Source organism: Nerophis lumbriciformis, linkage group LG33, assembly GCF_033978685.3.
Source record: "Nerophis lumbriciformis linkage group LG33, RoL_Nlum_v2.1, whole genome shotgun sequence".
In the NCBI taxonomy this organism is placed as follows: Eukaryota; Metazoa; Chordata; class Actinopteri; order Syngnathiformes; family Syngnathidae; genus Nerophis; species Nerophis lumbriciformis.
The window spans coordinates 23,095,106-23,107,343 of NC_084580.2; the positions used below are offsets into that span (position 1 = coordinate 23,095,106).

Genomic DNA, 12,238 nt, shown 5'->3' on the forward strand with positions numbered 1-12,238 from the left:
AGAGGTGGGACCAAGTCATTGCTTTGCAAGTCACAAGTAAGTCTCAAGTCTTTACCCTCAAGTCTCGAGTCAAGTCCCGAGTCAAGACAGGGCAAGTCCGAGTCAAGTCCAAAGTCAAGACTGGAAAGTCTCAAGTCAAGTCCCAAGTCCTGCATTTTGAGTTTCGAGTCCTTTCAAGTCATTTAACCACAGACTAATATATTTACACAGATTGTGTTTGCTTTTAAAACGCTGTATTTATTTATTAAAACAAGTGCATTTGAAATTGCAGGGAAAAAGATAGTGCTGACATTGCACTTCAAAATAGCACTATATAACCAGTCATTTTAAACATGTAACTCATTCCTTTACAGAATAAACACATTTGAAAAAAAAAACAAGTGCAACTGTACTTATTTGCACAAAAGTGTTAACATTGTATTTCCATGGCATATTGCATTGTAACTAGTTCCACAGCAGTTTCTATCCTGTTCTTACCTTATCTCATTGATCTCATCTCATACTGTATGTGTGTTTATGTGAGCGTACACATGAAAAACATAACAAATATATGAACATAATGAACAGAGTTGTACTTTTTAGATGTCAGGACCCTATGCAATATGTACACATATTCTTAATATAGTATACATTTTAACTGACCTTTATTTGACTATGTTTGTCTTTTTGTAGGTGGCTAAAATACGCGGTGCTGCTGACTGCCGTCTAACGTTACGTTACTGTGTGTGATACATTGACTAACGTAACGTTATGTATAGGTACCTCATGAAACCCTGCTTAAAAAAAAATCACTTGACAAAAAGTATGAATAAGGTAGCAAACTGCAGTGGACGCAACAGATTGCCGTGTTTGCAATGACGTTATAACCATAGACATCTTATAAGTAGACGCAGCATTGGTTGCTGTGACGTGAGCAATTTGGCCGCCATCTTGAAGTGCTGATGAGGAGCCGGCGAGCAGCCGAAACTGACAGTTGACAGGTAGAAAACAAAGATGGTGTTCAGCGTTTTCCTGCTCAAATGAGCGGACTGTTGAAAATAGGAATCGGGGGATTACTTTTCACAAGTGAGATTTGACATTAACGTACTATTGGTTGTATTTTATGAAAATAATATTACCACAGAGTTGAGAAGGATCAAAGATCTTCAATATTTGTATGTGAAAATCACAAAGAAATCTTCTGGGGGAGGATGACGCCCCTACAGGGGTTTGGTTTACAAACTTTCAGCCCCACCTAAAACAAAATTCACCAGCCGCCACTGATTATGATGCATTCTCATTTTAGGCAAAGTATAAGACAATACTTTCTTAACAGTATAATTGTAACCAGGAATAAGTCTTCAAGTAACAATATTCAAATACTAACATTGTTGGGTTAAACAGAATTTGGTTTTATTCTGAATCCAGTGAAACAGATTGGTGGTTTTAGCTGATATGAAGACTTTCAGGTGTTTATATATGTTTAAGTATTTGGCAGACGCTTTTATCCAAAGCGACTTACATAAAATAATACATATAAAACAATCACTGCAAACATTATCATTTAAGGGAAGAATGTAATAGAAAATATCAATACAAAGTGTCAAGACAGAATAAACTCTCTGCTGCTGCAGCAACAGAGATACAGTCTATAAGATATATAGATATCTAATGTATTCATACATTGTTTATGTAGGATATACGCATGTATATATAACCTAATCATATTGTTTCTTCAATTTAAAAATAGATTACCGTTTTTTTCCCCCTTCTATGTGATTATATTCCCAGTTTTGATCTCGGACGTCTGGTCACTTATAGCGTATAAGAATATTATATTACTGTTAAGCAAACTATGAATTATAAAACATGTGTCTGTTATCATAGCTACACGTATGACAAAAAAGGGGGTGAAAATCAGTGGTATTCAGTGAGGTAAGATGAATTAAATGCGCTGACAGTTCATTGCTCCTGCCAAATGAATTGCACTGAGTGGAGCGGATCACCACTCCAAGATGGCGGCCACGCGCCTCGTCTGCGCCAGTAGGCAGTAGCGCTCCATGCTGCGTCTACTTAGAAGATGTCTATGGTTATAACGTTAGCAGTGAGTTTGCAGCCTCACTGATTTAACTACACAGCAAATAAAAGTCACGTTACTTAGCCAATAAACGTTATCTTACATTCAAAACTTACCCTTCTTTGTGCAACTTCAAATGTCGAACGAAGTTGGAAGTTGTTGCGTCTCCGTCTGTAATATTCGAACTGCGTGATTTGCATACCGCAATTCGTTTTTTGTTGACCAAGTCGTAGTTTTTATACCCGAACGAAACCAACTTTAACATAATTGTTTATCACTGGCACGTTGTTGGACAACTCTTGTTCATTGGTTGTCCTGCAATTTGATTGGATGAATGCTGTGTGATGAAAACAACGTAGATCTAATTTGATTGGCTGTTGTACTGACAGCACACCAGCTGACAGGAATAACACGCTGATGGGCAGACGAAGAAAATGAAAAATACGGAGCGCTCCCAAATAACTTTTTAAGCTTTGGATTTTGGGGAAAGTGGCAAGTCATGTCAAGTCATGTCAAGTCAAAAGGCTCAAGTCCAAGTGAAGTCACAAGTCATTGATGTTAAAGTCTAAGTCGAGTTGCAAGTCTCTTCACATTTTGTCAAGTCGAGTCTAAAGTCATCAAATTCATGACTCGAGTCTGACTCGAGTCCAAGTCATGTGACTCGAGTCCACACCTCTGCAGGATAGCAGGTTGTACTGGCTTAAGAAGGCAGGTATTCTCATCCGCGACAGGTGCGTTGATTGCTGACGATTGATTGCAGCTACTTGCTGCAGCCGGACTGTCGCGCTGGGGAGGGGATGAGTAAAATTAAAAAATATTCAGTCAAAGTCTGGGCCCCTGGAGAGGTGGTCCTGACTGAGGCCTAGGGAAGGAAGAAAAAAACCTCATAGCCATAGCACACACAAACATGTGTGTAAGAGGGAAACATCAAAGAACACAAAGGACATTAAAAGAGCAGAGCTGATGCAACCAGCTGCCACTCCAGCAGTGCTATTTCTACATACTGCTACAAAAAAAAAGTAAAACAACAAAAAATAGTTAACCTGGGGTGGGGGGAGCATGGCCAGAGACAGGAGCAGACCCAACAAAGCAACCAAGAGAGCCGCCCACCAACTCTCGGCCAGTGTCCAGTCCGCATGGATGAGCGAGGATGCGTCCAAGGAGACCGAGGTGTCCGATACCTGCTCATTCAGCCAAGACACTGTGAAGCTTGTCCGTCCCGGCGCTCAGCACCAGCTCCGCAGCCCTGTCTCTTCATCCACATCTCCTCCAGTCTCTCCAATTGGACTCTGGTGTGGCAGAGACCCAGCAGGCTGGTCTCCGGTAGGCAGATCCAGAAGTTCACAGAAAAGCACCACAGAAGTCAGGAAAGTGCCACCCCTTGTCACACAGTCCCAAAGGGTCCCCAACCAAAAGGCAAACAAACCACATGAAAACAAGAGGGAAACAGCAGGAACACAAAAGGATGACACAAGAGCACAGAGCTCCTGCCACCAGCAGCCACTACAGCGGCGCCATCTTAATGAAATACTTGTATGTTTTAGTAATGTATGTATAAAAATAATATCTTACCTCGGAGTAAAAGGGAACAAGAATATGAAAATGAACAAGGTGTATCGCCACAATTTCAACCACTTTTACGCTTCTGTCATTGTAATGAATGACGCACGGGGGCGCCACTAACTCCCATCGCATCATTTATTTTTTAAATGTTGATATTTTTTAAACGAAGCACTTACTGTAACTTAACAAAAACATTATTTTACATTTTCAGAATCCTGAAATAAATACATTATTATAAAATAGTAAAACATCAATTTGTTTTGCTGGACACATCTTTCAGGTTGTGTACAGATCTGTGAGGTTTCATAATGAATACCGTATTTTTAATAACGTTTGTTTAGTATGTAATGGTTTATTATGACATTGTTATTGAAATACAGATGACACAAAAGAACCATGGTAAGTAACTGTGGCAAAACAAAGTGACGGAAGTGACGTAGAATACGCGCATGCGTGGACCGATCGGGTGATACAGCAAGATGGCGTCTGACGGAGAAGGCCTAAACGCGGGCATTATATTTCTGTATTCTTACATATATGTTGTTTAATAGAGTACACACGGTTAATAATTGTTTGTAGCAGGATACATTAGTCTGAGCGCACTTTGACACTTCTCCTGTTTGATAGCTTCACTTAAGGTAGCTTGCAGCTAGCTTAGCTGGCTAGTTAGCTTAGCTTGTTAGCTGCTAACAAAGAGACGCGGAAGTTATTTAAACATCGCTAAGTAGGGAACTAATGTGAGTGTAAAGTGTTGTGATTGTGTGAAAATGTGCGAAAGAACGATAGCAAAGTACGAGGAGGAACTTTGTACAACAAAAGAGGAGAAGGAGCGACAACCTCAAGTTGTGTTACACAGAACAGGTTTGTTGACTTCTTACTCTCACATGTTTACTAACTTTATATTTCATTATTAACACTATTCTTAGATATATTGTGTATAAGAAGTTTGGTTATCTTGTGACGATGATGTACAGTCGTGGTCAAAAGTTTACATACACTTGTAAAGAACATCATGTCATGGCTGTCGTGAGTTTCCAATCATTTCTACAACTCTTATTTTTTTGTGATGTAGTGATTGGAGCACATACTTGTTGGTCACAAAAAAAAACATTCATGAACTTTGGTTCTTTTATGAATTTATTATGGGTCTACTGAAAATGTGACCAAATCTGCTGGGTCAGAAGTATACATACAGCAATGTTAGTATATATTAGGGATGTCCCGATCCAGGTTTTTGCACTTTTGATCCGATACCGATACTGACCGGTCCGAGCATGTATTAAACAGTGTTTCCCACAGGACAGGCATCTATTTGTGGTGGTGTGGTCGGGGGGCGGGGGGTGACGGCGGCAGCGGCGATGACCAAGAAGAACGCGGAGTTGGAATATAAGTACAACACTTTATGTACATATTTAGCTCATTAAAATTACCGACAGGAAGGCGAGAAACACTTTATTTCAACAGACTCTGGCGCCGTACCTGTCGTCAAAACTCCAAAGACCGACTGCACAGTTGCGCTAACAAAATAAGAGTCTCAGAAAGCTGGCGTGCACAACCTAGCAAGCTACGGAGTTTGCCGACAAAGTATTTCTTGTAAAGTGTATACAAAGGAGTACAGAAGCTGGACAAATAAGATGGCAAAAACCAACCACTTTCATGTGGTATTGGACAGAAAGGAGGACTTTTTTTCTCCTCCATTCGAAAATGAGGACGTTATCATCACCACTGTCTGATTCCAATCAATGCAAGTCATCAGAATCAGGTAATACACCAACTTATATTCTTGTCTTCATGAAAGAAAGGAATCTATATGTGTTAAACATGCTTGTATTATCTTTAAACACATTTAACTTGTTAACAATATTAACTATATGTATTAAACATACTTGTATTATCATTAAACACCTTTAATTTATTAACAATATTAACTATATGTGTTAAACATGCTTGCATTATCATTAAACACCTTTAACTTGTTAACAAAAACATATATTTCATAAATAAGTAAATATAAATTATATATATGAATGAGGTAGATCCCCACGACTTGATCAATTGAAAAGTAGCTCGCCTGCAGAAAAAGTGTGAGCACCCCTGAGTTACACCCATCTGAACAGGTCAGCCACCTGTTTAAAGCCCGATCACAGTTGAAATCTTGAAATAAAGGGCCTTTAATGGCCAAAACATTAACCTGGACAACATTTTAACAGCTGGTTGGCTCAGATTTTATTCTTTTCATTGCATTCACATGCTGCAGTGGACAGTGGACAATTTAGCTTAATTATTAATGCAGTATCTGAAGCACCGTCTCCACGTGTGTTTATTGACAACAGGGTTATAACCTGGACACGTTAGCTCGTCGGTATTGTAACACGTGACGTGACAACAGCGGCGGTGTTAATGAAGCAGCGTCAGGCTGCCCACCGTCAATGAAACGCTCGGTGAAATCGCGGATTAACGTTAAATATATGACGAGCCGCGAGCGATGCAGCTATAACTTATCTACCTACAACCTATATTACCCTCATATTTTGATCCGGTCGGTCCGTTCTTTTACTCCGCCGTCTTCTTCTTCTTCTTCTTCTTCTTCTGGCCCACCGGGTGAATTAAGTGCTATTGGCGGAGTTACAATGCATTGTAGGCTACCGCCACCTACTGCACCGGAGTTGTAACTACAAGGTACATTCACAGACAGAGTCCCATTGCTTTTATGAGCGGTCGAGCGAGTCAAAAGCCGAAAAATCCATTTGTGGCGGACGTAATTCTTTCGTGGCGGGCCGCCACAAATAAATTAATGTGTGGGAAATACTGATTAAAGTTTAAAGTTATTTAGCCTACTTAGTTGTCAGAATTATGTTGAATCGGGTTTTAGTACTCTTGATAACAACTAGCCAGCTGAATTAGGGGAGTTTGAATAATACACTATGGTTTGTAACAAGAAACTGACCTGTTTATTCAAGGATAAACACAAAATAGACACAATTACACATGACAAACAGAAATGGCATCATTGAACTAGGGCTGGGCGATATGGCCTTTTTTTAATTTTGCGATATTTTAAGGCTATATTGCGATACACGATATATATCTCGATATTTTGCCTTAGGCTTGAATGAACACTTGATGCATATAATCACAACAGTATGATGATTATATGTGTCTACATTAAAACATTCTTCTTCATACTGCATTAATATATGCTACTTTTAAACTTTCATGCAGAGAAGGAAATCACAACTAAAAAAAATCACTATTTTTTTCATACGGTGTTGATCTGGAAATGTTTGCCTCGGCATTTTTGATGGTGTGGGCGTGTGGCACCGAATGGAGATAAGCGTCTCGACAGACGTTACAATATTTGAACAATGATGACGAAAACTGTTTTCTCTGTCGTGTCCGTGTGTCGAAAATTGTTATGCGCTTATTTTTTTATTTGATTTTGTGCGTGGCATAGAGTTGCCGTGCGCAGAGGACGCTTGAGCAGTGCGCAATTGCACAGGCGCGCACGGCTGCGCTAGCATCACAGCTAACGTTAGCCATGCTGCTACCTCTCTGCTGGGAGAAGAGGTATACGTGTGTGACGTATGTCGTGACAGTATGTGACGTGTGTAAGAAGGTGCGCTTGCTGTCTGTGAGAGGGAGACACAGGAAAGAGTGAGAAGAGCCTGTCGTGTAATGCCAGCAGCTAAAAGCAACTGCGTGAGAATCCACAGACCTGTGGATGTGTTGAAGGTGTGCTGGAAAATGCGGAACGGAAATTAGGGAGCAGCAGAAAAGTGGAATGTATTATTTAAATCGGTGCATTGGAAAACACGGACCGGAGTTTTTTTTTTAAACTGGATCTGGATCGGCATTTTCCCATGCCTTGCCGATACGCATTTTTTTGCAAATATCGGCGGCCGATCCGATCCAAATATCGGATCGGGACATCCCTAGTATATATACAGCAATGTTAGTATATATACAGCAATGACGGTAGGAATGGTGTTCCTGGGATTAAAGGCCTCGCCTTTTCTCATCCAAAAGTATTGCTGGGTATTGTGGCCAAACAGCTCAATTGTTGTGTAATCTTGACATCACATGGACAAAGATACGACCTTCTGGAGTAAAGTTCTGTGGATGGAGCTGTTTGGCCACAATACCCAGCAATATGTTTGGAGGAGAAAAGGCAAGGCTGTTAATCCCAGGAACACCATGCCCACCGTCAAGCATGGTGGTGGTAGTATTATGCTCTGTGTCTGTTTTGCTGCCAATGGATCTGGTGCTTTAAATGGGACAATGAAAAAGTAGGACTACCTCCAAATTCTTCAGGACAAGCTAAAATCATCAGCCCGGAGGTTGGGTCTTGGGCGCAGTTGGGTGTTCCAACAGGACAATGACCCCAAACACACATCAAAAGTGGTAAAGGAATGGTTAAATCAGGTTAGAATGAAGGTTTTAGAATGGCCTTCCTAAAGTCCTGAATTAAACGTGTGGACAATGCTGAAGAAACAAGTCTATGTCAGAAAACCAACACATATAGCTGAACTGCACAAATTTTGTCAAGAGGAGTGGTCAAAAATTCAACCAGAAGCTTGCCAGAAGTTTGTGTTGATGCAGGTAAACTTGCCAAAGGACATGTAATCAAATATTAACATTGCTGTATGTATACTTTTGACCCAGCACATTTGCTCACATTTTCAGTAGACCCATAATAAATTCATAAAAGAAGCAAACTTCATGAATGTTTTTTTGTGACCAACAAGTATGTGCTCCAATCACTCTATGACAAAAAAAACAAGAGTTGTAGAAAGTATTGTAAACTCAAGACAGCCATGACATGATGTTCTTTACAAGTGTATGTAAACTTTTGATCACGACTGTATATACGTCTGGTACTTGCAACCGCGTGGTTGTCGTTGTTCGGTCGAATTTAACTACCTGTAAAAATTAGTTACCCATCCCAGTCTATTTGTAGAATAAACTTAAATCGATGCTTGTGCATATTCAGTAAAAAAAAACATAGCATAAATAAATATAAGCAGCAATAAAAATATACTCTAAAATGCTTCTACACATTCTATTAAAGGCACAGATAACATCCATCCATTTCCTACCGCTTGTCCCTTTCGGGGTCGCGAGGGGTGCTGGAGCTTATCTCAACTCCATTCGGGTGGAAGGCGGTGTACACCCTGGACAAGTCGCCACCTCATCACAGGGCCAACACATATAGACGGACTCACATTCACACACTAGGGCCCATTTAGTGTTGCCAATCAACCCATCCCCAGGTGCATGTTTTTGGAGATGGGAGGAAGCCGGAGTACCCGGAGAGAACCCACGCACTTACAGGGAGAACATGCAAACTCCACACAGAAATATCCCGAGACCAGGACCGAGCCCAGGACCTTTGTATTGTGAGGCACAGATACCAGTCTTTCCATATATGGGATAGGTACCTAACAGAACTACACCTAGGATTGGTTATCTGTATAATAAAACCATTCTCGGGCCCCTGCAGTCTACATATAAACTTAAACATCAGTTTTCTCAGGGTGGCGTGGAAGGTGTTTATCCCTAAATCACAAAAAAGCTTGCTGGCACTACTACCCCTGGCCTTTCTGAGCAGGATTCTGAGACAGTCATTATATTCAACCTGGAGTTTGTGCAAGCTCTCTTTCTTGAACCTCACCCAGAGGGGTGTTGTGTACCGTATTTTCCGCACCATAAGGCGCCCTGGGTTAAAAGCCGCGCCTTCAATGAACGGCATATTTCAAAACTTTGTCCACCTATAAGCCGCCCGGTGTTGTAAGCCGCATCTAACTGCGCTAAAGGAATGTCAAAAAAACAGTCAGATAGGTCAGTCAAACTTTAATAATATATTAAAAACCAGCGTTCTAACAACTCTGTTCACTCCCAAAATGTACGCAAATGTGCAATCACAAACATACGTATATCAACATGGACAGAGCTGCGTGAAAAAAGCCACCCGGCCTCTTCGCGTAAACTTAAACTTACCTTAACCACTCGCTCATCTTTTCTTCATCCATCCCTTCGAGTTAGCTTTTATGATGACGCCGGCTGGAAAGGTCTCTTTTGGCAAGGTCTTCCTTTTGAATATCACCATGGGTGGAAGTTAGCATGGCAAGCTAGAACCACAGTGAAGGATGACTTCTCATTCCCTGTGGTGCGAATATTCACCGTACGTGCTCCCGTTCCACAGTGCGGTTCACAGGAATATCAGTTGCTGTGAAATACGGTAGTAATCCGTGTGCGGATGGAGAGATTGCGTCTTTTCATGAACCGGATCCTTGTCGCTTTGTAGGAGCCATTTTGTGGTCTTTACAGATGTAAACACACAAAGGAAATGAAACGTACGGTGATATCCGCGGGCGGGTGGTTGCTTACAGTAGAAGAAGAAGCGCTTCCTGTTCTATGGGGGCGGGTGCTTACCTTGGCGGTTGCTTGCGTAGAAGAAGAAGCGCTTCCTGTTCTACCGGGAAAAAAGATGGCGGCTGTTTACCGAAGTTGCGAGACCGAAACTTTATGAAAATGAATCTTAATATTTATCCATATATAAAGCGCACCGGGTTAAAAGCCGCACTGTCAGCTTTTGAGTAAATTTGTGGTTTTTAGGTGCGGCTAATAGTGCGGAAAATACGGTACATAGGGGTGCAGTAAGCTCTAAACAAGTACACCTTCGCTTCATCAGAGCAGTAATGACATTTTCTCACCAGCATATTGGCTTGGACATACAGCAGTCTAATCATGTCAGCATCATCCTCCATCTTGTCATTGATGATGATAAGATGTTGATCCTCCATGGTCCTACATATATTACCAAACTCTTTGTCAAACTTGACTCCATAGTCTGAGCTGGTGGAACCCTGCACTACTGGGAGATATAATGGCCAAATCATCAGCGTACATAAAGTGGTAGATTAAAGGGGAACATTATCACCAGACCTATGTAAGCGTCAATATATACTTTGATGTTGCAGAAGAAAGACCATATATTTTTTTAACCGATTTCCAAACTCTAAGTGGGTTAATTTTGGCGAATTAAACGCCTTTCTATTATTCGCTCTCGGAGCGATGACGTCACAAGGTGACGTCACATCGGGAAGCAATCCGCCATTTTCTCAAACACCGAGTCAAATCAGCTCTGTTATTTTCCGTTTTTTCGACTGTTTTCCGTACCTTGGAGACATCATGCCTCATCGGTGTGTTGTCGGAGGGTGTAACAACACGAACAGGGACGGATTCAAGTTGCACCAGTGGCCCAAAGATGCGAAAGTGGCAAAAAATTGGACGAATGTTGTTCAAAGTACGAGGGTGTGGGGAAAGCCGACGAAAATGGTCAGTCGTTTGTTCCGCACACTTTACCGACGAAAGCTATGCTACGACAGAGATGGCAAGAATGTGTGGATATCCTGCGACACTCAAAGCAGATGCATTTCCAACGATAAAGTCAAAGAAATCTGCCGCCAGACCCCCATTGAATCTGCCGTAGTGTGTGAGCTATTCAGGGACAAAGGACCTCGGTAGCACGGCAAGCAATGGCGGCAGTTTGTTCCCGCAGACGAGCGAGCTAAACCCCCTGGATGTCTTGGCTCACAACGCCCCTTATGCCACCGAAGGTGATCAAGAGAAGAATATCGACCCTAGCTTCCCTGGCCTGCTGACATCAACTCCAAAACTGGACAGATAAGCTTTCAGGAAAAGAGCGCGGATGAGGGTATGTCTACAGAATATATTAATTGATGAAAACTGTATTCATTACTCGCGGTTTTACGTAAATTATTATACATAAACTGTGTTTACCAACAATTTAGCTTAAAAACATTACAACACTTAAAAACAAACACATACCAATCGTTGGTTAGAAGGCGATCGCCGAATTCGTCCTCGCTTTCTCCCGTGTCGCTGGCTGTCGTGTCGTTTTCGTCGTTTTCGCTTGCATACGGTTCAAACCGATATGGCTCAATAGCTTCAGTTTCTTCTTCAATTTCGCTTAAGCCGCTGAAATCCGAGTCTGAATCCGAGCTAATGTCGCTATACCTTGCTGTTCTATCCGCCATGTTTGTTTGTATTGGCATCACTATGTGACGTCACAGGAAAATGGACGGGTGTATATAACGATGGTTAAAATCAGGCACTTTGAAGCTTTTTTTAGGGATATTGCGTGATGGGTAACATTTTGAAAAAAACTTCGAAAAATAAAATAAGCCACTGGGAACTGATTTTTAATGGTTTTAACCCTTCTGAAACTGTGATAATGTTCCCCTTTAAGGTGTTCCCCATGATGCATCCTGTTCTGCATTCTCCCACTGCCTTGACACTCTGCCGTACTCCATTGCTAACTCTAAAGGGAGAGGATAAACTACTCCCCCCATTTTACCTGCATTACCAATATGCCAGAATATACTCAGGAACACCCCTATGCTTCAGATTGGTGAAGAGTTTGAGATGGTTGACTCTGTCAAATGCCTTAGATGCGTCAATAAACCCTACCAACATTGTAGGGCTCTGCACTCTGTATTTTTCTACTGCTTCTTTTAAAGCATAAACACACAAGTCGGTGCTGTACTTGCTCTTAAAGCCAAACTGGTTGTCTGCGGTGCAAATAAGATCCCCAAC

At 41.4% G+C, this 12,238-nt stretch overlaps 3 protein-coding genes across 5 annotated transcripts in view; 2 read left to right on the forward strand and 1 right to left on the reverse strand.

Moving 5' to 3' along the window:
* Positions 1–12,238, forward strand: part of LOC133575695 (uncharacterized) — a 196,419-nt gene that overhangs the window by 140,466 nt on the left and 43,715 nt on the right. The gene's annotated exons all lie outside the window — the stretch shown is intronic.
* Positions 1–12,238, reverse strand: part of LOC133575751 (uncharacterized) — a 381,675-nt gene that overhangs the window by 132,205 nt on the left and 237,232 nt on the right. The gene's annotated exons all lie outside the window — the stretch shown is intronic.
* The window catches only part of LOC133575759 (uncharacterized), a 70,028-nt gene that overhangs the window by 37,123 nt on the left and 20,667 nt on the right, over positions 1–12,238 (forward strand). For 2 of the 3 annotated variants that reach the window (XM_072912159.1, XM_061928581.1), the window contains exon 1: positions 4,037–4,480. The exons of the other annotated variant lie outside the window; for it this stretch is intronic. In XM_072912159.1, the coding sequence (XP_072768260.1) occupies positions 4,387–4,480 (94 nt within the window). In that variant the 5' untranslated portion in view covers positions 4,037–4,386. Of the gene's footprint in view, positions 1–4,036; positions 4,481–12,238 lie in introns of those variants that run through there. 3 annotated transcript variants of the gene reach the window in all.